General features: G+C 52.0%; 1 protein-coding gene across 3 annotated transcripts in view; it reads right to left on the minus strand.

The window, feature by feature from the left end:
• The window catches only part of Slc24a4 (solute carrier family 24 member 4), a 188,642-nt gene extending 163,465 nt beyond the window's left edge, over positions 1 to 25,177 (minus strand). For 2 of the 3 annotated variants that reach the window (XM_004635159.2, XM_004635158.2), the window contains exons 1-2: positions 23,836 to 23,959; positions 22,029 to 22,139 (exon numbers count right to left, since the gene is read on the minus strand). In XM_004635159.2, coding sequence (XP_004635216.1) covers positions 22,029 to 22,139; positions 23,836 to 23,959 — 235 coding nt within the window. Of the gene's footprint in view, positions 1 to 22,028; positions 22,140 to 23,835; positions 23,960 to 25,156 lie in introns of those variants that run through there. The other variant, XM_004635160.2, reaches the window with a different exon arrangement.
• Positions 25,178 to 25,555: the final 378 nt, after the last annotated feature.

The following is a 25,555-nucleotide window of genomic DNA, read 5'->3' on the forward strand; positions in this document are numbered from 1 at the left end:
TTACATAAGAAACCCAGGGCCAGGGAGATAGCTCAGTAGGATAAGTGCTTGTCTGGCAAGCACAAGGTCCTGAGTTCAATCCCCAGTACCACAAAAAGAGAGAGAGAGAGAGAGAGAGAGAGAGAGAGAGAGAGAGAGAGAGAGAGAGAGAGAGACAAAAGACAAAATTTTATAGAGCAAATATTTCCACAAAAGACTTAAAATCAAAGTAAACAGTTGAAAGTTAAGTAACAGTGTGGAGAAATAATGGTACAGTAGGGATAGGGATAGTTAATTAGATTTTTTATTTTTATTTTTATTTTTTGTATTTTAGGGAAGGGTCTACAGGGTGTGTAGGGTCTCACTACTAGATCAGACTCGTAGTGATCTGCCTGCTTACAGCCTCCCAAGAGCTTGGATTACAGGTGCACACTACCACGCCCAGTCTCAATTGCCATCTCAGCGTGGGGTGGGGCTGGCATGGTAGACCCAAAGATTGAACCCCCCGCCCTGTGCCTGCTTGCAGGTGCTTTAATTAGCTGAGCTATTTGGCCAGCCCTTACATTTTTTCAAATTCTAAGTAAGGGCCGGTGAGATAGCTCAGGGGACAAAGCACCTGCCTGGCAAGCGCAAGGACCTAGGTTCTATCCCTGGCACCACGTGCCGCACCAGTCCTGCCCCGAGCCCAGTGAACCCAGCCACAGAAACCAGGTGTAGTGGTACATGCCTGTAATCCCAGCACTGGGGAGGCTGAGACAGGAGGCTCACTGTGAATCAAAGGTGCAGAAGGAGACCCTGTACCAAATGCATAAATTAAAAAACTAGTAATATTTAAAAATCCTAAGTAAAACTAAGGCAAGGAAGCAACGAAGACTTGTGCTTCCTAGAAGACAAAGCAGTAAAGGAAACAATGTGCCGACTGCGAAGCCTCAGCCTTTCTAGATGCTATGCTGTCTCTCGCAATCAGTTGGTGAGGTGCTGTGCCACACATGGACACGACAGTGGGCTGGCTGTGCTGGCTTTGAGAGGTTCCACACATTCTAGCCCCTACAAAGTCTCTTTGAAGCTTAGTGTCGGATGCCGAATGGCATCGGGAATATACCACACTAGGGCTGGCCAAATAGCTCAACGAATTAAAACGCCTGCAAGCAGGCGCAGGGGCTGGGGGTTCGATCTCCCGGCTTGCCATGCTGGCCCTGCCCCTGGGGCGCACTGAGACAGCAATTGAGACTAGATGTGGTGGCACACATCTGTAATCGTAGCTCTTGGGAGGCTGTAAACTGGTGAATCACTATGAGTCCAATCTAGTAGTGAGGCCCTGAACACCCTATAGACCCTTACCTAAAATACAAAAAAGAAAAGAAAAGGAATATACCACACTGATTCCCTCAGGCACTCTGGCTGAGCCTTACTACTAACTCCCCAGGAAAGAGAAACAGAAGATCGACATCAGAACCTGCTAGAGGGCCTGTGCTCAGCTCCTGGTGAGAGAGGAGAGGCAACTGGGAAGCGTTCTCATTTTTATGAGTCTGTTTTTAGAAGATTAAAACAATAAAGCTACGTCCAGCTGCATAAATAAACCATTGCAGAAGACCAGACCCAGAGGGGCCAGCTCGGCAGGACCGTGGCTCTCGGGTCATCCCTACCCAGCCCACAGCGCAAGGTGGCAAGCCCGGCACATGCAGACTGTTCCAGAGCAAGACAGGCCGCAGCCCTGCCCAGTCCAGTTCGGTGGTTTGTGACGCAGCCACACATGCTCATCAGCAGGGAAAAACCTAAAACCTGCAGCAGACTGGGCCGCCGCCCAGGGATTACAGTCCATCTGGGGTACACTTTGGCATTGGGACCTCTGAGCGCTCTCAGGTGGCTCGGGAGTGGCCCACGTGGGGAACCACAGTGCGAGTTCAAGCCACCAGCTGATGCGGTCACTTTCCCTCTTCACTGCTGAAATTGCCACTGTAAGCAGCCATGGCCACAAAACAAATCACAGCCTGAAGCAAGGGCGTCTCATTTTTTAAGTGGATGGCTGTGGTTACAACCGTCATCGTTACCCCTGTGGCTCTAGACTTCATCCCAAGCTGTTACCTGGGAGAGGCGCTTCTGTCCTTGACCTCAGGTCGCCCTCTCCCAAGGCTCCCAGCGATTCACATTTCCTGAACACCCGCAAGAGCAGCTGAGGACACACAGCACACGTGTTCCCTGCAACCGTCCGAACAGGCAGGGAAGACCATTCCCACTTCACTGGTGGAAATACTGAGGCTCCAACAACCTGAAGCCTCAGAATGACAAGACATTCATATTCCTCTGCTACTTCCTAGAGTGCTGCATCCGCTACAAAACCCAAACCTGGAGCAGAAGCAGAAAGCTGCAATTTCTTTACAAGGAAAAGGAAACAAACAGCTCAAAGAGCTCATTCTGCTCGGGCCACTGTGCCACACAGCACGGACAAGCACCGGTCTCTGTTGCTTGACCTTGTACATCTCCTTATTTGCATATCTATTTTTTTCTCTGCTCTTCACTAGAACAGCAACTTCCATAGGCAGGGAGGGACTTGTGTCCACGGCCGTCCCCTCGTTCTGGCACAGAGGTGGGAGATCATAAACACACCCCTGCTGTTACCCCAGATCCCACCGCAGGCTGTCATCCCCATCCTACACACAAGCAAACTCAGGCCTGGTCGGGGCCACAAGGAACTTGCCTGAGATCCCTGCTGGGAAGCGGCAGAGGCATCTTTGAGCGCAGGCAGGGCCCTCCACAGCCAGCACTCTGAGCCACACTGCTGAATGAGCGGACCGGAAGGTGCTGTCCTGCTGACCAATGACAAGGGCCAGCGACGGGTCCCGAGGCCCACACAGGGACTGAATTTTGCTCTGGGCCTCAAAGCACTCAAAACTGGCCCACTCCCTCCCTCCACTCGCATCAGTGACCTTGGACAAACCCCCCACACAAGCACACACCTTCAACCTTCGACAACCTGAGCAGCAGCAGGATTTTGGGAAGTTTCAAAGCAGAGAGAGACTTGAAATCCATCCCCCTCCTGACTCAGCCCCTCAGACATCTGCTGGGATCTGGCAGAGGCTGCTGTGTGGAAAGCACAGTACAGGGGCCCCAGCCCTGGCCAGCAGGGTTCAGGCCCTTCCCACTGCACACGGAGGCCCCACAGGGCCGAGACCCTCCCTGGCGTGGCCTGGCCTCTGGCCCCACTCACCTTCAGGCAGTCGCTTGGTCTCCAACAATCTCACTGAGACCCAGTTTCTGAAGTGGGACTTCTCTCCACTTGCTGTCTCTTCCTCCTTCCCCAGGCCAAGGCATCCAAACTGCCTGAACACCTCCACAGAGCCAGGGCCATCCCCCTTTGCCCTGGGGCTTGGCTCAGAAGCCATCCTCTGGGGCTGGGGAGATGGCTCAGTGGAATAAGTGCTTCCCTGGCAAGCTCAAGGACCTGAGTTCAATCCCTGGTTCCACCAAAAAAAAAAGAAGCCATCTTGAACTCTGGCCACCACAGTAAGAAATCCAGGCTCTGAGTCTGCCCCCACACTGGGAAGGCTCACCCCTGTGATCCCAGGACTCTGGGAGGCTGAGGCAAGAGGAGGACAAGTTCAAACCAGGTTGGGCAACTTAGTAACTTAGCAAAATTGTTTCCAAAAAATGGCAAAACAAAACAAAAAGGACTGGGTTTGTAGCTTAGTGCAAAGGTCCTTGGTTCAGTCCCTGCTACTATAGTTGCGGTAAGAGGATGGAAGAAATCCAAACTCCTCAGCTGGATGATAGAAGCCTGTCGTTGTCTGATTCCAGGATGACTTCTCTCCCCAAAAGGACCTTCCCTTCACTGCACAGGAGAAGCCATGCTAGCTCACCACCGAGAGACTGTCAGCCAGTGCCTGCAAGATTATGCTGTCGTGTCGATCCCCCAAATACTAGGGGCACACAACCCACATTTATTTCTCCTTTGCATCACAAACTTGCAATTGAGGGTGGCTCCTCCTGTCCTCCCGTTCCAGAGTCCAAGGAGAAGGATGAGTGCCGTCTAGGACATGCCACCTTCAGGGAAAAGGAAACAAGTCGGCAGATACTTGCCATGAGGCGGCCCTGTCTGCGCACAAGCCATTGGCCAAAGCAAGGCACGCGTCCATGCCCAGCGTCAACCGACGGAGCGTCCTCCAATGCAACTCTCATCCCCACCTCTCTAGGACAAGCTGGAGGTAAAGCAAGCAATAACACAAGCCATCCCCCAAAACCCTGCCCGGGAGTGCCCTCCACCTGGAAGGTCAAAGGTCACCCTCATCTTTCGGACCAATTCTTCCCCGAGGGAGCTGCCTCTTGCTCTGCCTCTGGGCTGTGGCTGGGCTTCCCCTGCCTCTCAGGTACACAGCTGTGTATCTCCTTCTAGAGCACTTTTCAGTTACTGGTATTTCCCGGTTCACTTTTCCCATCACATTACAGTTCAGGATCGCTGGACGTGGAGCCCATCTTCTTACTCATAGTATTCTGTATTCTGCCCAGAGTAGGCACTGAAGCAAGACGCACTTAGGTGTGAAAGAGTTTAAAGAGTAGAGAACAGATTTCTACTTGGTTTCAGAGTTTCTCTGTGTGTGTTTGCTTATGCATGTGCTGGTACATGCGCACGTATGAATGCGGATGCCAGAGTTACTCGGCTATGATGAATGCTCTAATACCTGGAGTCCTGCTGTTTCTCCTCTCACACCTACGCTCCTTGGGGTGAGCCTCCTTCCATTTACCTACCTTCGGCAAAGTGCTTTTCACATTAGAGGCTCTTGGATTTAGTGAATAAACAAACAAATGAGTACATGAAGAGAGAGCAGATGCCTGTGCAGACGTCAGCCTCAGGGGTGCAGGAGAGGTGCGGGTGGAGGGCTGCGCCAAGCCATTTGGGAGGCGGGAGAACTGCTGCCGACGTCTGGCCTCCAGGATTAGGCAAACTCAAAAGTAACCATTATTCAATCCTATGGAGAGTCACAGCAAATCTCTACTAAGTCTGCAAACAGCTCCTCACCTCATCTGCCAACTTTTAAAGAAAGACATCAGGGGACTAGAGTTGTATGACACAGCCTGCATTGCAGCAGGTGGGTCTTAAGATATGATTGCAGGCGAGGGCAAGGTCAGCCGTGACCAAGCACATCAGGGAGACAGGGTTTGCCTCCAGCGCTTGCTGCTGCCTCACATCATCTCATACGGGACTCAGGAAGGACGCAAACCTGCAGCATGGGGAAGAGGAGCCGGACAGGCAGGCACATGGCAGGTGGTTGAGCTGAGCAAGCGCTGCAGTGCTGGCTTCTGGAGGATCCACCCCAAAATGTCGAGCTTCAGAAGTCTCCAGGAACCAGGACCTCCACACACCTATCCCAGACTGACACACCCCGATCCAGAGTGGCCAAGAGCCCTGCCTTGGGCTCTGCCCTTCGTTATGGGATCTTATAGCCAACTCACAGGATGAGTCCAAGCTAGCATGATGAGCACGCAGGGGCCCTTGGTGCAGAGAAGCTATGAGGAGCAGCCCATATCTCCTACCTGCATAGGGACTGGAGACCAAGGCCACTAGAGAAGGAGCCCAGGGCCTTGAACACGCTAGGCAAGCGCTCTCCCAGCGGGTGACATGCCCAGCCAAAAAGCCATAAGGGCCTTCAGAAAGATCCAAGTCATTGTCTTTGCTGCTGTTTGGTTAACCTGGAAACCAAAGATCTCAATGGCATGGACCGGCTCAGGGATATTTCTGCCAGTTTGTTCAAACCATGTTTGTCACACTCTCCCAAGTTAAAAGAAAAGACAGCAGCTGGCACTGCAGCCCTCTGTGCCTGACCAGAAGGGGATTTTCTTGTCCCCAGGCTGTGCAGCTTGGCTGGGGACCAGTTACCAGGCTGGAAGGGATGTGCAGGTCAGTTGCCATGACTTCCCACCTCAGGGGCCATGAAACTGATTCCTCCTGAGGGCACCTCGTCCTGCCTGAAGCATGCAGCAAAAGGTCTAGCTTGTGTGGGGCTCAACTGCTTTGTGGTCAATGCCTTCCTTACAAAAGATGCTGGCATTACACCCTCTTAGGGAGAAATGACTTAAATTGAACGACTTAATTTGGAATAAAAATATATGTTTGACTTGCTTTCCAAGGCCTGTCATATACTTTAAAAATAGTAATTTAGAGGCCTGTAGGTCATTCGTCCACACTATTACACATCAAACCAAAGTGAGGTCAGGCCACCAAAGCTGCCAGACAGGGCTAGCAGACCACTAAACAGTGGCTTCTGTGGTCACTCAGTGCTGAGGCAAATTCACGTCAAAGGTGGGGGCCATGTACAAGCCAGGGCCGGCTGGTGACAGGAAGCACCAAGGCCAGAGATGCCATCTCTCAGCTGCAATGTGACAAGAAGAAGGGACAGTGACCCTCCTGGATGAGAAGCACTGCAATTGTGATGCTCTTAGTGTTCTCTGGAAACAATATCTCATCCCTAAAAGCAGAGACACTGCTTCAGATCTGCAGTCAGCCCTGAGCACCACGGCAAGGCAGGTCCTGATTTGGGAAGCTGACGTCTGTAAATTCCTGGTGATTTCCTGTGAGTACAGCCTAGGCCTTCCCCGCCACCCGGGAAGATGGGGACAAGAGATACCCGCGCACAGCAAGTAGATTTATGGAAGCCAGAGGCCAAGGCCACTGCAAGCCAAGGCCCTCCTTGCCCTCACACATTCCAGGACCGCCTCGCTGAGCCCTGGGTGACCAGGATACTCCCAGATGGCTGGCCAGTCTGGGACCAGATCCGGAAGGGCTGCAGCACGTGGCATCCAGGCCCTGGGCTGTAGCCCGCTGGGGAGCTCAGCAAGTATTTCCCCTGATCTCACTCAACCCCGAGTACTCATGACGTCTTCCAGGGGCTCTAAAACTAACCCGTACCAGGCCCAAGCTTGAGGATTCCAATTGAACTGATGCAGGGCGGGACCTTGGCCCAGGTATTTCTGACTCTAACCCACAGCCAGAGTAGAGGACCTGAGCTGAAGACCACCGCATTTCCTTCTGCTGTAGCACAGTGGGCAGGGGCTAGGCAGGTGGAGAGTCTGACATTTCTCCACCCATTCACACACTCACCCCAATTTGGTAAATATTACATTCACAGAAGTTTAAAACTCAAATAGATACTTGAACACCCAGTAGCTAAAAAGTAGAAACTAGCACCTCTCAATGGGAACAGTCAAAGTATACTCTATACATGCCTTGGACTATCCCCTTGGCCCTAAGAAGGGAGTTCTGGCCCATGCTACAGTGTAGATGGACTGCGACCTTGTCCTAAGCAGGACAAGCCAAATCCAAGAGGCAAATGCTGTGACCCACTTAGGGAGGGGCCCAGACTAGTCAAATTCACAGAGACAGAAAGATGATGGGTGGTTACTGGGAACTGTCGGAAAGAATGGAGAATTTGTGTTTCATTGGAAGAGTTTCAGCTCGAGAAAAATGAGACAGTTCTAGAGTTGGACAGTAATGACTATTAGGTGACACTGGAATGTACCTAATACCGCTGAGCTATGCACTTTAACAGTTAGAGTAGTAAATTTTGTTTCTTTATCACAATCAAAAATTACTTTGAAAGCTTAAAGGTCTGTTGACTGTGGCATAGTTCAGAACCTTCAATACACGATGGTGGCCCAGTCCATTTTCCAGAAAGGCCAGGCTTTGCAGTCTTCCCCAAAGCTCTCTGATCCTGGGTGCTGTTTGGAGCAGATGGGGTGAAGGGAAAGACCACTCTGCGGGCCAGTGTCCCCCGGATGAGTGTGGGGGAAGCTGGACTGACCTCCAAGAGTGCATGCATGCTCTCTGTGGCTGAGCTCTGGCTACGCATGGGTCACAGGCTTCGGCAGTCAACAAATATGATCTCAGCTAAATCGACCAGGACCTTGGCCAGTTCCAGCCTGGAGCCCATTGCACTGATGGACACACTGAGGCTGGAGGAGGCTGCTAAGAAGTGCCTTGGCCCAAGCCATCAGCTTGCTGGTCAAGCTGGGGCCCAAACCCAGGACAGGCAGACCCTGACTGTCACTCCTAGGAGTGTGGTCTCCAGGAAGCCACAGTGTCAGCGGCGGGGAGGCTGTCAAAAGGGCAGAGCCTCAGGTCCCACACAAGGCCTCCTGCACCTGCATTTTAGCAAACAGATCGTGTGCACAGCCAAGAAGAAACACTGCTCAGAGCTACAGCACACACTGCCCTCCTACCCCCGACACCACGGCTCCCCTCTGACGTGATCACGTGATCGTAACGCTCACAGTGGACTCAGCCTGGAGAAGCAGCCGTGATATCTTCCAAGTGTGTCTGGCCTGCAAATTAAGTGCCCCCTTCCTCCTCTTCATCTTCTCCTAATGCACAAGGGTCACCCAGGCCTATGAGTCATTAAGCCACTGGTCACATTGCATGCAATTGGGAATTTCACCAGCTAAGGAAAACACAAGCAAGGTATAGATGATACAGATTTCAGTGCAGCCCTTCCAGGGGCTTACTGCCCCAGAGGCCCATGGAAGAACTATCCAGAAAGTAAAGAGAGGGAAGGTGCAACCGTGCAGCGAGCCCACTCTGCTGCTGGCACCACAGTGTCTCCCTGCAGTCAGCCCTCCAGCTGGCTGCCCTGACTAACTGGAACATCTCAGGGGATGGGATTTCCCCGCAGCTTTCTGGGGAAGTGGATGGAGAGGCCAGGGTTCACTTAGCGGCTCCTCAGCAGAGGAGAGCTGGCTCTGGGTTCCTCTCCCAGGCCTGACAATCTCCTAGCACAGCACGGCCAGGTGCAAAAAGGGCACCATCTCGGGTGCCCTTTCTCGCACGGCCTAATCTTGCTTGTAAATCTTTCTATCTACTCCAGTAATCACCGTTATCAACACTCTTGCAGGTCCCTCAGGAGCTTCTACCTCTTTCGGGTTCTGAGCTTCTCCAGGCTAACAGCTTCTCAGTGTGGCGACCCCCATTTCTGGTTCGCAGCCACATCTCATGAGCTGCTGTCCCACCTTACCCGAGTGCCCAGGCCACTGTGTGATCCATGCCTTTGTGGTTGAGTGAGGCCATCTGCCTTCATGAGGAAGGTCATTTGGCAAGAGAAAGGCATTTTAGCACCATATTGGGGACCTCCGTGACAGCTGTTCACCTCCAAGTAGGTTCAGTCACAAGGCCACCAGGCTACTGAAGGAAATTGGGCTGCAGTGACTTTACTGGGTAATGGATCCTCTTTCAGGGGACACTGGGCTGCTCCCTTGCAAATTCATGGGGGGCAGGCAAAAAAAAGGGCACCAGTCCAAGACTCTGAGTATGTCATTCCCCCACACCAAGGGCCTCAGACCCTCCCCTTTCACATGGGAGGTGCCATGTTCTGTATTCATACCCTCTTCCCAATCCTTTTGTTTAAATGCCTCCCAGGTGCCCCCACAGGCATACAAACTGCCTTTGCACTGGTGCCTCGGGGAACCCCCACAGGTATGCGGCTCTGCTGGCATAACAACTGTAATAAACAGGAGGACGTCTGCATGTGCTCGGTGACATGGGAGAGGAGCACAAGGACTAGAGCAACCCACACCTTCACCGTATTGTGCTTTAGAGGGTAGGATAGTGTTTGTAAATAGGATATCATGTCTGGATCTTGTACAGCAAATAACCACTAGGAAGAGAGTATGCAATGTGTTAATTATTGAAACTGTCCTACCAATTTGATTTGAAACTGTCTCACTGCTATTTGTCTCTCAATAAAACTATGGGAAAAAATAAAAATAAAACAACTGGTCAACAGTATGTACCTACAAGTAGAGGGTAGGAATCTCACCTTTGCCCTCCCTAGACTGCCCCCCTTGCCAGGTGCCCAAAAGTGGGAGAAATCTATCTTCCTCCTCAAATCTCTTTTTTGCCACACAAAGGCCCATCTTCTGGGGTAGCACACGGGACCTGGCACAATCTAGTGTCAGGAGCCATCCTGCCTAAAAGCTGAAGCCCTAAGCACTTCCCGCTACCCTAATCTGGACACACTCTCTCTTCCCATCCTAGTTCTGCAGTCCCTATATGTCCCACCGGAATGTCCCACCCTGCCCATCTGACTGGCAAATACCCACAGCATCAAAGCACAGTTCAATCACTGTAAATGTTGTGAAGCCTTCTAGCTGTGCTCGTTCCTTAAGCATGTCCTCTGAGCATGCCCCAAGCCACCAGTGACAATCAGAAGCCTATCCTGTCCTTCAAGCCTGTGGGCTGGCTAAGGTCAAGGGTTTCTCTCCTTGGCCCCAGAATTCGCCTAGTGCTCTTGGATGCCCAAGGGTCTACTCAGTCAGTGCCCTACTGGCCTTTGAGGCCCAGTAAATATATCAGGTGCACACTTCAAAATGTGGAATATGGGGCAAAACCAGCCACTGTGCTCAGAAAAAGACTTTCTTGGACTAGAGTCACCAGGGAAGGGTCCAAATCAAAGTCAGGTAGGGAGGGAAGAAGGAAGGCAGGGAGAAAGGAAGGGAAGAAGGCAGGCAGGAAGAGAGGGAGGGAGAAAGGCAGAGGGGTAGGGAGGGGAAAAGGAAGGGGCAATCCCCAAATTCCCATCCCAGAAAAAGGTGGTGCCCTAGTCCACAGATGTCATCTGTAATCAGAACTAATAGTGCCACCTCCATCTTGCTCATCCAGCAGTCTTGCCTCTCTGTCCATTCCCCAGCACCCCTGCAGGACTTTCTCCTCTACCCAAATCTCTCTTTGTGACAGCTCCTAGTTGTCTTAGCTCCACTTCCTTCTGCCCCAAGATGCTTATGAAACACGGTGAGCTATCCCCCACATCACCAGCAGAGCTGTCTTCCTAAAACACACAGCTGCTCAGAAACCATCAGCAGCTCCCACAGCCCACAGGTAGAGCACAAAGGCCTTGGGAGTGTAAGGCTCCTAGTTCCAACCTACAGCAGAGGGTGAATCACCATCCAAACCCACCTACACACCTTCTGCCCCAAACTTACTTACCCAGCCCTTACTTTCCCCTAGCTGGGGGTGGCGATGGTGGTTCACCTTCCTCTTCCCGACAGCACAGACTCCAGGGCCAGACTGCCCAAGTTCAAAGCAGCCCTGCTCTGCCAGTTCTGAGCTAGGAGACCTTGGGTGAGTTATTTCACCTCTCTATGCCTTTTTGTAATGGGGAGTTGATGACAGCACCTCGATCTGCCCTATAAGAAGCAGGATCAGTAAGATGCTATGTGCAGAGCGCTTAGAAGGGGCCTGCCCAAGGGTCTACTCATTGGTACCCTTCAAACGTCAACCTTCCCCCACTCCAGTGCTACCCTTTACATGATGCCCTCTATGATCTTGACACTGAAGACCTCACTCCTCTCTGGGTACCCGTACTCACCCCCAGGACTGCAGCATTAGCCCTGCTCCTCACATTGCATTCCAGTTTTGTAGATTTCTATCCTCTCATCTAGAAAGGAAGCTCCAGAACAGAGGCAGTGCCTGCACCAAAGCCAGTTTCACTGTCCTTACAGACCCAGCTGACAGTTTTGCTCCATCAACATGCATCCCACAACCACATAGTAAACCCACAGAATGGAGCCAGACCAGCTGGCAAGAATCCACTCAGCTCTCAATGAACTTGGCATGGAAAGCGGAATCCAAGTCCAACATCCCAAGTAGGAAACCGGACAAGCCAACGGGGGCTGGGAAACCATTAGCATCGTATGAAGAGACGGTCTCGATGACTTCCTCTATCCTCTATGGCGACCAGACGTTCCATCAGGGGGAGTCTTTGCCTCTATGAGCCAAGAGGGATGTTTCCCCCAAGTCTTACTCACAAAAGGATCTAAGCTGAAAAATCACCAAATAACTAGTTTTTTCTGTGTCCCATAGAAAAGCTGTTCTCCAAAGAGTTAAGTATCTGCCACAGTCATGCAAACTATAGTAATCCTACTTTCACAGCACACTGTACTTAACCCTGCAAAGCCCGTAGGATGAAGTATCTCACCATTATGTGCCTTTCACAGCCAGGAAAACCCAAACTTAAATAGTCTAAATGACTTTCACAAAAATCATACCGGTTGTCAGGGCCAGAGCACCATCCCAGGTCTCTAAGTGTGAGACCTCATTCACCCACAGGAAGCCTCTGGTTTAAAAGAGGCAGTGAGGACCACTACCGCTGCCTGTTCTGAGGTCAGCCACGCAAAGCCAACAGCTTCCGGTCTTCAAAGAATCACAAGTGGACACACGCTCCAGACATCCCCGCTTCATTTTCAGTCGAGGAAAAGCAGTACTGTGCTTGTAAATTTCATCTGCATCCCGTTATCGAGAGCAGTCCTAATACGTATCCTTGTGAAGTTTCAGGTCGACTTATCTTTCAGAGGTTTTCAGCAGCAAATACTCGGACAGTGCTCACAAGGGACAGCGCTTGTGTAGCACTTTACGCAGATGACCCCACTCACGGCTTCTGACCCTGTGGACAAGGTGCTGCGTGATCGCCACAAACATGCGTGCATGTGCAAACCCACGCAGAGTCCGGGCCCACGGACGGAGAAAACAAACCTCACCCTTCCCTCAGGTAAGAAGGTAAACTAGTTTTAGAGCATAGAATTAGTGAGGACAAGGTAAAGAGAACAAGTCTCTTAACTCAGCATATTTTCCTACAAAAGTCTATGAAGGAGCAGAAATCTGTAGATTTCATTTCTTACTGACTTTCAAGTACCTTCCTATGCCTATCATTAATTCCTCATTATATCTTCCACTAACATCATAAAACATGAATCCTGTTATTATCTTTCATCACTAGTCATGGAAATATATCATCACGGTCCCAGCCCTCCATAATTGTGCTGTCAGTAACATCATTTTTTATGTTATTTTCAGGGGGAAAAAAAAATCACAAAATATTCATAAGAAAGGACCTCAAGGAAATGCTCTGAGTGCGGAGATATTTCTTGTCGAGGTCACCCTCCTAACCCCAACTTCTCCCGATCCACCCACGACATCAACAGGCAGGACAGGTCGGTAGGGAGATGACAGCTGAGTTGGAGGCGTGCGGCTCCCTGCCAGGCTGGATGAAGGTCTGTGCAGGCAGTTACTATGAGCTGGGAGCTTAGCTGACTTCTGATCCAGCTTCTGCCCTCAAGCCAAGGGCCAAAGGCCTCACAGGCTGGGGGCAGGTGGGAGGTAAATGTACCCTGCATTATTTGTAACCAAGATCCACCCAGAGTGGTCAGTGAGCCAAGCACATGCAGAGAATTGGGAAGTCTGCCTCTAGCTGTGGCTTAGCACATCCCCAAGGACTAGTTTGCAATTTCCTTCTGGTCCGGTGGCCTGTACTATACCCACTCTTCCAGCCACACCGAGTCTCTATCACTTCTACTTAAAAAAAAAAAATTAAAATCAAAGTAATCTGCTTCCGCCACAGCCCTGACTGAGCCCTGACTCCGGGGAAATCCCCAAAGCCTAATTACTTACCGCTGCGCTGGTGCGCCTGGCTAGTGTTTGTTTTCTCTTTCTCCTCGGACAGCCAATGAGTGAGGCCCAGCGGTTGCTAGCAGGCATTCCTCCAGGTACGGGGATGCTGCTGCGATTTCCTGGGGAACACTTTGACATATACAGTGCCACGCAGAGCCACAGGGACCCTTCACGGCCAGGCCTGGAGGTCACTGCCGCCTGCCCAGGGAGGGTGCCACTGCCTCGGCTGTCTGCCTCTTTGCTCCCTAACGCTTCTTCCGGGATCCCCCGCTGTGCATTTGCCACAGGCAACTTTGACTGTGGTTTAAGCCCTGGCCTGTCCTTTGCCATTCCATTTTATGCTTCGTGACAGCATAGACTGGTTCCCATGAGCTCAGAGTCCAGTTCAGGGCAAGGTACATGGACATTTAAGTAACGCGTGTCACATTTAACTTCTTGGGCAGTTACTATGAAAGCCAGGCTGGAGGCAAGCGTTGAGCTGCAGCAGTCACAGACACGAACAGCAAAAGGAAGACCCACTGGGCAGAAGGTCCATCATCATCCCTTCCCAGCTATACAATGACCTCCTGTCCCCTTCCCAGGAGAGACTGCCACTGCTTTCTTAGGAGAAACAGTCTATTTCTCCAGCATAGTGATTCTCTTCCATTTTAATGAACCCCTATGTGCCAAAGGCCTCTTTCATAATGGACAATGATAAATACAAGGATCCCTTCTCGAGCTTTACGCTGCTGTGCTGCGTCGCACGGCTGGATCGCCTCCACCCGAGGCAGCACATGGCCATGCTTAATGAGTTCCATTTTTAACTCGGGAGGAACGTTCCTCAATGTTCAAGACGAAGCCGAGTGGGCGCACCCTGGATTGCGGGAGGCCCGCGTGTCGTCAAAAGCGGAGAACCTGCAAGTCCGGGTAGCAGACGGCCCGGCAAGGAGGAGTGACTGCCAGCAGATGGCCGCAGTAGTTGGACAAGGGGAAAAAACTTGTGATTGCAAACAAATTGGTATTAGAAACACACCAAGAAGTAGAGTGCACCCATGCCTGCCGGACAGGTAGTCTCTGACCCTGGGAGGTGTAGCAGGTTCGAATACTCCAGGGCAGCTCTCATCGCGAATTCATCCTTCTCTGCGCCACGTATTAATAACTGCGGATCAGAATAGTGGCTTATGATTCAGCCGCCAAAATATTAAAATCCTGGCTCCCCAGGGAATTTGCAAGGCAGTGAAACCGTTCTGCACATCGATCAAAACCCATAGATCGCACAGCACAGAATGAATACTAATGTCAACTGTGGACAATAGTTAATAACAAGATGATCAATGTCAGTACCCACTGCCCCAAAGGTACCAATCTGAGGCAAGATGTTAAAAATAGTAGGAATTATTGGGAAGTGGGCTGAAGAATAGAGGAATTTATTTTCTGCTCAATTCTTGTATAGACTTAAAATGCTCTAGAAAACACAGCTTATGATTTAAACACAAACACATGCACACTCTGCTTGGCTCTGCCTGTGTTGGCTGGATGAGCTTGAAAGAGTTGTTCAACCTCTGAGTCTCCTTTTCCTCAACTGCAGAATAAAGACAATCACAGCACCTTCTGGAAGGGTCGTTCTGAGGAGCAGGTAAGATGACACACAAAAAGCCCTCAGGACAGGGTGGCAGGGTGAGCTGGAATCCCAGGCGCTACCTTGAGTGGTAAGTGTGGTGTGAGTACTTCTCCACATCATGCCGCCAGCAGGAAGGGCTGCTATCAGTTTACAAAAGAGAAAGCCTGAAGCTTAGGGATTATGTAACACGTTCAAGGTCACACAGCCGGTAAGGGGTGAGCTGGGGCTCAGACCCACACATTTGCCTTCATGCCCTCAAACCGCCATGTCCAAGCCAGATGAATGGAGCCTTTTCTGGCTACTGAAAACCCTCCGACTTGTCCAGGCTTCATTTTCTTAAGAGAGCGACACAGGAAGAGAGGCAGTGGGAAGGCCCCAGGTGCCAGCGGGCAGGACCCTGGCTCATCCAGGACAAGAAGCCAGACTGTTTGCCTCCAGGCCAGGGGTCTACTTGATCCCATGATACCTTCTAAAGCAAGGAAGAGCAGGTGCACTGGTGAAGGGCTGCTGTGCTCTCCAGCCTGCTTTGGTAGGCAGGATGGTGGCTCTGCCTGGCTGTCACTACCCCAAAGCGGCTGGTGACACCTTCCCAGCTGTCTGGAGGCCACCCTGTCCCGAAGAGGCCCCGCCCAGGCCGCACCCCGGCCCTTTGCCGTATGGAACACACTATGATTTCCCCGCCCGCAGTCTTAAGTTCAATTCTGGTTCTTCCAACTCAGAACTTGCCTTTATATAACAACTTGGAAACCTGGGATGTGTGACTTGTCTCTCAGGCTCATTGAAGCAGCGCTTCAACAGACATTCCTTCCGAATCCAGACGCTTGGTCTTGCCGCCTTACCTCGGCACCGCCCCCGCCCACTGGTCCTGATGTACTTTTTGTAGCTCCAAGTCCCTCCTCCTCCTCCTGAGTTCTTGTGAGTTTGTACCTTGGCTCCCTAATCAGGGAACAGGGGCGCCTACAGAGACTGCAGCCGAGGGCACTGCCGGCTCCCGCTGCCTCCCAGCCCGGCCTCTGCGCAGCTCCTGCGCTCGGGGTCCCCTCCTGCCAGCTCAGCCGCCCTCTCTCCTCCACAGCCACCTGCACCTCAGCCTGGCACAGAAGAAACAGCAAGCGGGTGAGCAAAGCGAGTGCCTCCCACAGCAGCTGCCTTCGAATTCCTGCACCAGTCTCCTCCAGCTCCACAAAGCTACAGACTCTCCGAAGGGCTCTCTCACCTCCAGACCCCTCTATCAGCCTGCTCCTCTCCACCTCCTCTGTTCACACACAGCCACCAGGCCCCTCCCAGGACCCATCTGGGAAGAGAAAACCCAAACAGAAAAAGGCAAAGCACAAAGGAGGACTTAGAGCCCTCCTGTGTTAACAGGAGGAACCAAGCCCCTCTCTCCTTTTCCTCTGCTTTTTAAACATGGCGCACAGGAGGTTGGAAACCTAAGGGACCAAAAACAACACAGTGGGGGATGAAGCCCTTATTCAGTGTCAAATACAGGGGTGTGAGAACCAGACAAGCCCTGCTAGCCTCAGATCAGCTGCGTAAACGTAAAGTAACACCTATTAGCAGACAGGAAGGGTTTCAAACAAAGCCAAGTTGGCAAAGGTTTTGGCATCTACCACCATCCTCAGTCCTCCTTAGATTAAAACAAAGCCACAAACCAAGTAATTGTTGTTTCCAGAAGTGTAAATAGTAAATGGTGAGATGATATTTGCCTGTTAATTTTTCCTCCACAATGAGTTTTTCAGTGCAGTACCTACTATACATAGGCCTTGTATCCCTCCGAGGGTGAATAGATGAAAAAATAATAATGAAAATAGAACCTGGAATCTAAACACTGTTTAAAGTGCTGGCAGGTACCAATTCATAGAATTCTAACAACCCTCCCTAGGGATGTAACTGTTGCCCCTGCATCCCACTTTACACATGGAAAGACTGGCAGACACTCTGTGGTTTTCCAAACTGGGCATTTGCCTTTTATTTTCTTCTTGGGGGAAGTGAACAGTTAACAGTGGACAGCACCTGCATCACCGAGGAGCTAGAACAAGATGCCTTGACAACCAGTGACTTAGATGGCTACTTTGGAATGAGTGACCAGGGAATGCCTTGGGGATGTGGCAGTGACAGGCAGGAAGCCACTCTGGAAGATCTAGATAGAGGTTCTGACGCTCAAAAGCTCCAAAAATCACTGGTTCTGGTTTCATGAGGCAGGGATGAGCCCACCATCTACACCGTCTGGAATCCCTAGGTGTCTCGCTCACAGCCCAAGTTTTGATGCTCCGGTTCTAGCTCAGCTTACACAAACACCCCAGGTTCACTCACCCAGAGAAAAGGAGGAACTTACTGGCTCTTCCAGTAGCCTGAATGTCTGTGTTATCCTAAAACCCAGAGGTTGAAGCCCTAACTCCCAATGTGCTGGTATTACAGGTAGAGCCTTTGCTGGGATACTAGAGGTTACATGAGGTCATGAGGATGGGGTCCTATGATTGGATTAGTGCCCTCATGACAGGAGGCAAAGACCAGAAAGCTGTCTCTACCACGTGAGCACCCAGAGAGAAGCAAGCCATCTGCCTGCTAGAAATTCACTGGACACCATCATCTATGGGTGCTTTAACCTTGGACTTCCCAGTGTCCAGGACTGTGAGAAATGTCTGTTAAAGCCCAAGCTAAGATCATTCCAGTGACCGACTCAGTGTTACTCATTCCTATTTCATACATCTGCTCGCCTCCCTATCTTAGGGCTTGCTCTGCACAGACCATGAAAATAAACATCTGAGGCCTAACCTTAAGCCAGGCCATGCCTTCATGCCTCTGAGGAAAAGCTAATTATGGCTTTTCTTAGGTATTGCTGGTCAAAATGATACAGTATTTTTAGCTTCCTTACATCAAAAAAAAAATTGTCTCCTTTTTTCAGTTGTTTATCTTTCTCTCTTCTTAATTTCTTACATATTTCTTTTTTTCTTTCTTCTTCCAGTTTTACATGCATCCATCTGATAATATAAATAACTGGTTGGAAAACAACACTATGTATTACAACAAATACTATGAAAGTCATGTTACTTTGTTAAGTGAAATTCTGTGTCACTTGTAATTTTTTCTGTTTTAATTCTAATTTGTACTCTTTAAAAATAAGAATAAAAATAATTGAAAAAACTTAAAAGCTGGTTTTTGAGAAAATTGCTACCTTACACCAAGATTTAGCCTTTGTTAAATATTCAAATGATTTTTTCAGTGCTGTGGATCAAACCCAGAGCCCTGCGCACGCAGGCGGGTGCTCTGCCATGGGGCTGCAGCCCGGCCCGACACCCAGCTACTCACTGAACACCCGCAAAGTGTCCAGCACATTTCCCCCAGGGACTCTTGGCTTTTGGGGTGCACAGGAATCACCCGGGAACCTTGTTAAGTTGCAGATTCTAATCCAGTAGGTGATGGATGTAGGCCCAAGATCCAGACTCCTAGAAGGCCACCCCACTCAGCAGTGGGGCTCTAGCCCAATAAGTATCAACTCTGGTTACCCCTTGGAATTATCTAGGGAGCTCCTAGGAAGTGTGGGTTCCTGGGACTGCTCCAAATCCATTAGGTCAGACCCCCTAGGGCTGGGAGTTGAACATTTAGAAACCTATCTAGAAAGCTCTTGAGCCTTTTGCATGTGTGACCAGGACTCTTCTAGGCATAGAGCAGGTAGCTCTCACAGGCTGGCGGAACACAGTTACTGTAAATAGTAGTACCTGTTATCACTGGGCTGGGTGGGTGATGGGACACCAAAGCTGTAACAAAAACGAAGTGACCGAAACACAACTACTGAGGTCTGGGAAAGGACTCAGCAGAGCGAAGAGCCAGGTTCCACATGGAGTCTTCTTGGGAGAGAGAAACCCCCTTAGAGCTTTGAGGAAATGAAGTCACTCCTCCCTCAAAGCAAGAAGAGACTCCGGGAGGCTCAGGGAGTAAGACCAGCCCCTGCCCTGGTTCTTGGTGTGCTCATGTTGGCAGGACACTGCCTGGTGCTGGGACATGGACAGACTCTCAAAAAGCCCTGACTTTCCACAGCCCTAAGGAATTTATGTGGATCAGCAGTGTGAGGAGCCTCCAGCCAATGGAGATGGGTGCAGGACAGGGACCAGAGGGATCAGAGACCAGGAAACCTCTGGGAGCTGGAAGGAAGGCACGCATTGGATGCCACCTTCTGTCCCTCACAGCCCTGAAACAGGAACTTGCAACCCTGGCCTACCTTTATTACAGCAGCAGCCCCTGGATGGGAGTCCCACTGAACCATTATGAGTGTCTGCACCCAGGTACCTGGGAACCCACACCCTGGTGGAGTTCTGGAGCAGGAGGAGGTGGCTTCCCTGTCCCTCCACAGGTGGACCCTGCAACCCACACATAAGCCAGCCCAGGGTTCAGCATCCCTCTGGCCTTGAGCAGTTGGCTTAGAGCAGTCATGTGGGCCAAGACAACCCAACCCAATAGAACCCCGCAGAGTAGCTCAGTCCTGGGCATGCTCTTGCCTAGCATTTTTGAGACTGGGAGGATCTAAGGTTGGACAGTAGATTTTAATCTGCCCATACTGGGAGACAACCACATTCAGCAACATTGAAAAACTGAGTCCTGGGCACCACTTTCTTAACCTTTGATCCTACACTTCCAGTTAGTAAGCCAGCAGTGTCCCCTCCTTTAGATACAGTAACAGAACCCCCACCACCACCGAGGTTAGCTGAATTTGCCTGAGTTTCAATGTGGGAAAGTTAGGTCCGCGCCCACTACATCAGACCCAGAGCTCCTAGGGCCAGCTCCCCATCCTCCAGGTGCCGGAAGTGCCTCCTACGAGGCTGCTGAGTGGGAACTGGCAGTCCTTCATCATCACCTTGTCTTCCTCAGGTCAAGAAACCTGACCAGCTCTTGTCTGCTCTTTTCTGTTGGAAGCTCCTGGCTGACAGAAGCTGAGTCTGGCACTGCTCACCTGCTCTGAGCTGGGCTGGAAACACAGCCTGGTGCCTGCTCTGATGTGGGATGCAAAGAGGGCAGAGATTCTCACTCTCCAGCGATGTGGAGGCTGGAAGGGAAGGAAGGAGACCAAGGGCTATGCGGAGGATACGGGGGAGGCACATGGACAGCACAGACGGCAAGGCAGGCAACTGAGGAGGCTCCTCCTGCCCGAGAGATCTGGGGAAGCGCAAACTCCTGAGCTTTGTGTATCCGCCTTTGCAAAAACACAGAGACAACTGAAGTGTGTGATACAGCAAAACCACTTTCCTTCTCATTTGACCTGTACTTCCCGGGTCCCTTCTGTGTGCCCAGCTCTATTCCAGAACCAGTCAACACAAAGCATAATGCACATGTTAATCATTGCTAAAGACACTGCCAATTTCCCTTCACTCCTCTCTCCATAAGAGGGACAAGGTCAGGCCTTCTTGCCAAATAGTACAGACTGCTTTAGACATCCATTGGATGTTTGTGATCAGACAGGATACTGAAGTTACAGAGGCCTCAATGGAGTATAGGAGAATTCTAGCATTAGAAATGCGGCCCAGCATTTCTAATGGGACAGAAATGGCTGAGGGGACAGAAGAGGGCACAGCCAGCCCAAGATGACAGCACCAGTGAACAAGAACAAGACCAGGATTCCCCTAACTGATCTCTACCCACATGGATGGCACTGATAGTAGCATTTCAAGTCTGGGGGCCCCACATCAACATCTCCAGCCTTGCACTTATTTACCACGACAAGGTAGGGTAGCCTGGAAAGAAGAGGTGCTGGGCAGGGTTAGTGACAGTAAGGGCATCACCTCCTGTGAGGTCCCCAGGATGGATGGTGCCACTTGGGAGCAGAACCCAGGAAGTTCCAGCTCATCCGTGCAAGTGGAGGTCCTCCTCCTCCATGGCCTAAATGTCTTTGTTGGAAGGCCTCTAGGGAGGATGGTCGAAGGTACATGACACACCCAGCAGCTCTGCGGTATGACACCAGCCCTCAGCCTCCACAAGCTCAGCAAACAACTGAGACATCTGGTTCCAAAGCCAACTTCACCCCTTTGGTGACTCTGAGCAATTTGTGTCCCTCCCTAGGTTTTTCCTAACCTGTAAAATGGGCACACTTGGCTCACAGAGGGCAACAAAGAAACACACAAAGACTGCTACCCACACTTACTCCTTCACCCCACAGCCCCATCTCCTTTTATACACAGTCCTACACAGAGAGCCCTTCTGATGTCTAAGCAGGCAAAGACTCTTCTACCCATTTTACAGAAGGCAAAACAGAGCCCCCAAAGAGTATGCAATTTGCTGGCAACTTGATGAAAAAGTTATTTATAATACAACATCATCATTCTCTCTTGGAATTTTGATATATCTCCCTCATAACAACCCCAAGTGATGGGCCCGGATTTAATGTCTAGAAGAGCCCTGTGGGGGCCTGGCTTCCTGGGGATACTTGCTCCTCCTGAGAATCTTCTTCACTTATTTAAGTGAAGCCCACATATGGCAGGGAACGGCCAAGAGATTCACCGGTGACCTCTAAGAGACTTGTGAAGAGGAGCATGGTGGACACTGTCTCCTGGGGCAGCAGAGCACCTTGAGGGCCATCATTCCAGAGCAAGGCTGCCCATCCCAGTGTCCCTGCAGCTACCCCAATGTGCTCTGACCCTGGCAGGCGACCCCAGAGCACCATCTGCCAGAGCAGCTGGATCTGTTGCCCCCAGAGCTCCATCCAATGTGTACAGTGAGCCAAAGGCGAAGAAAACAAAGACACTGGGCAAATCAACAAAATCAAGAGAGTAAGGAAAACAGAGTGTTCCAGAGCATGGTGAGAACAAAGGACCAAAGATTCAAACCCTTGAGTGTGACCTTAGTTGTTGGGTAAAGAAAGCACTTAGGCTGCTTAGCGGCCTGGCTGGTGGACATCTGCAGAGCCCCCTCAACTCAGTACTCTCCACGCCTCCTCTCCTGGTTCTGGTGGGATGGTCCCCACAACACCATCTCCAGGCAGGCCAAAGCCTGTGGAGGTCAGGGGTGGGCTGGGGAGCAGACTTGACCTCTTACCAGGATCTGTGCAGTTCTTAGCTATGTGAGTCCCGTTCACTGGTGCCATCAGCTTCCTGTTTCTCCACGTGTCTTGGGCAGGGTGTTGGCTAGCAGCAGCAGTTTTGTGCCCTGGATCGGAAGATAAATCAGAGACATCATTAGTCTATGCATACCTGCATCGTCAATGACCTTACTTACGTATGTGCTTCTAGGTCTGTCAGTGACAGCTCTGTTTGGCTATTTAGAGCCACCTGTAGGGAAGTCACACAATGACTAGAAGTACGCTACTACCTTCCTGCTAGCAGCACCCTCTAGTTGGGTCTAATTTATTGTCTCTGGTCTCGGATGGGTCAGTATATAAACTGCCCTTGGGTAAGACTGAGCTGGTCTTATCCCCTCACTAATGCACAACAGTTAGTTAGGTCACTGTTAAGTTCTTTCTCAGGAGACACACTCAGGAGTTCCCTGCAGTGGAGGAGCCACAAGCAGATGCTTAGGTAGCAAGCAGATAGGGCCAGTGGATGGAGAGTGGCTTATGACTTCTCCCACTTGAACGTAGGCACAGAACACCAAGGGATCTTGGTCAAATGCACATTCCAATCCACCAGGTCTTGCATGGCGCTTGGAGCTGAAACAAGCTCTCAGGGATGCCGATACTGCTGGTCCAAGGGTCCCACAGAGTGACATAGGCAGTGAGGGTGTCCATTACCAAAGGCAGTTAAACTCCTAAAGGTAATTCCTGACCCAGCAGATAGTTTCTAGAGTGCTGAGGCCAGGAACCTCTAGGTATTGTGTTATTTCTGATGTGGAACTGAAGAAAAGCACCAACTTTCCCAATAGAGCAGACACTAAGATGTTCAAAACGAACTTTCTGGTTTTCTTTGAAAAGAGCCAAATTTTAATTCTCTATCTTCAAATTACAAAGTTTGAGCTTTACAGATTGTTGGGGGTAGTTTAATTGATTTCCACTTGGATTTTCTGTGTGACTGTAACCCTCTCTAAGTGGTCCCTGGATGGTAAGGACCCTTCTGTCTGCTCAAGACAGAGCCACCTGCTGTTGCTAAACTACCAGGATTTCTTTCTTTTTCTTTTTAAACATTGAAAAAAAAAAATTGAAAGATTCACAGCAGCCAACTCAAAATGAGAGTGAGGGGCAATGAATGGCCCCCAAAGGGCCCTGGTGGGCAGTCCTGCCCCAGTCATTGGGGAAGTTTCTTCTCCACGCCTGCTGAAGGGTGCATTTCCTAGTGCACTCGGAGACCCGACCCGCAGACAGCCAGGGCACATGTCAACCCTCCCCTTCCATGGGGATTAAGAGCAACTGCTCTTAATCCCCATGTGTCAAGCGATGCTGAAACAACGTGGCCGGAATCTCCCGCGGGTACAGACTTCCCAGTCCGTTTAGGGTTTACGGAGGACACCTTAGAAAACCCAAGACACCCCTTTGGACCAGGCAGGAAAAGCAATAGTGGTGGGGGGTGGGAGACCCAGGGCCAGTTTCCAGTCTCTGAGTTCGGGTCTTCCAGGGACTGGAGACACAGCCCTTGCTGCCACAGAATAGGAAAGCAGAGCACTCAGTCTCATCACCACAAGAGACCCCCATCCCCACCTCCGCACGATGCAACGCTGTTCTGAGCCCCCCGGGGCCTCTCCCCGCTCAGTGTCCATCAGGCCCCCTGGGTGCGCCCTACCTACCGGCATGGGGTGGGGGGACCGGAGCAACCCTGGAGACCCACCTGACAAGGATGAGGGGGAGCTGCCCCGCGGATTCCCGGCTCAAGCTCTCCCAAGCCCCCAGGCGGAGGGGGCCGGTACCCACACCTACCCAAGCTTCCAAAGAGGCCAGAAGCACAGCACACCAAGGCCAGCACCGCGCACACGAAGCCAACTTGCTGCGGCAGCATCTCTCTCCGCCCGCGAACTTTGCGCCGAGTCCCGCGGAGCGCCATCTCAGCGCCCCGCGCGGTCCCTGGGAGAGGATGGAGAGCTTCAGGCGTCGGAGCGCTGCCCGTGGCCGAGGGGCGCTGGAGCTGGAACGGGCGCTGCGCAGCTCAGAGGCCAGAGGTTCCGGTCCAAAGCTTCATGGCCCGGTAGCGAGGTCGGCGGGGAGCGAGGTCTCCCGAAGAGACAGGAGCGATTGGGGCGCCCCGCGCAGTCCGAGCTCAGGGTCCCGCGCGTGGCGTGCGCGCTGCGCGCACCATGACACCGTGGCGAGGAGGAGGCGACGCCGGCACGGTGGCGCTGGCGGCCCTGGTTTGCAGGCTTGGCGCAGTCCGGGCGCTGGAGTCGCTACCTGCCCGCTCCGCCCAGCCGGCGGGAGCTCTCAGTGCGCCCCCGCGCCCTGCGCCGCCGCGCCCACTCGCGGCATCCTCCGCCTGCTCCTTCTGCTCCTCCTCCTCCACCGCCACCGCCGCCTCCAAGTTGAGCCGCGGCCGCCGCTGCCGCCCCTAAGCTCCGCCGCTTCCCTTCGAGCCGAGCCTTGGCGACGACTGAGCGTGGTGCGAAGGGACCAGCGCCCTTCTCGGCGGCGAGCGGCCTTCAAGTCGCCCTTCTGGGCGGGCGAGCTCTCCCCGGGAACTTTCTCTCCGACTCTTAGCTGCCTGCGCTGGCGTCTGCGGGCCCGGGCGCCTCCCGCGCGCGGCCCGGCCTCCCTCCTCCCCCTCCTCACCTCTCCCCCTCCCTCCTGCCCGCACGTGTACTCTTCCCCAGGGCGCACTCGCCGGTGCGCGCCGCCTTTCCCCGAGGGCCCCGACTGACTCCCGACCAATATACCGTAACCCCCTTTCCTCCCTCCTTTTCTCTCCCTCCTCCCCTATGGCTCCTAATGAGTCCTTTATCGTCCGAGGTTGCCGCAGCGAAAACAGGTTGTGGCACTCCCGGGGACCTTCGGAACAGAGGTTTCTACGGAGCAGTAGCCCCAGCCGGATTACCCACGACCCCCAGGGCGACCCCAGGCCACTCCCCCACCCCCCACCCCCAGAAGCGGGAGATGCCTGAGAAGGTTAATTGCACGCTCAGCTAACAAACAGGCTGCACCAAACCAACAGGCGCCCGCGCCCGCGCCCGCGCCCGCGCCCGCCGGGATCGGCTTCTGCGAGGCTCCTGGGGCTGGCGGGGCACCTGGGTGGTGGACGCGCGACACCGACCTGCAAAGCGCTGGAGACAAGGCAGAGTGAGTTCTGCAGCTCTGCCGCTGCGAGTGGAGCTCTTGATGTTCCGGAGCCTTAGCGCTTCGCAGGGCTTTCTCGTTGTGTTTTGTTTTTCTTCCCTGTTGCACACTGGCCCTGTATTGTAAACCGTTTTAATAATGTGGCAGGAAGAAATTTTTCCAAGGAGAACGGAGGTGTAATCCAGGTGCAGACAGGTGGAGGGGACCTTTATCCGGAAGGACCTCTAGGCCTACTTCCTTCCCTGGCCAACTTATCACGTGCCCATTTAGGGTGTACTAAGGGTTAAGGCCACTTAAAATCCTTTTTGGAACAAGGTCAAGTCTGTTTAATTAAATAGATCCCCACCATGTACAGGCCTCGTGCCAGGTGCTTGCC

Source organism: Octodon degus, unplaced genomic scaffold (assembly GCF_000260255.1).
Source record: "Octodon degus isolate 3935 unplaced genomic scaffold, OctDeg1.0 scaffold00070, whole genome shotgun sequence".
NCBI classification, from domain to species: Eukaryota; Metazoa; Chordata; class Mammalia; order Rodentia; family Octodontidae; genus Octodon; species Octodon degus.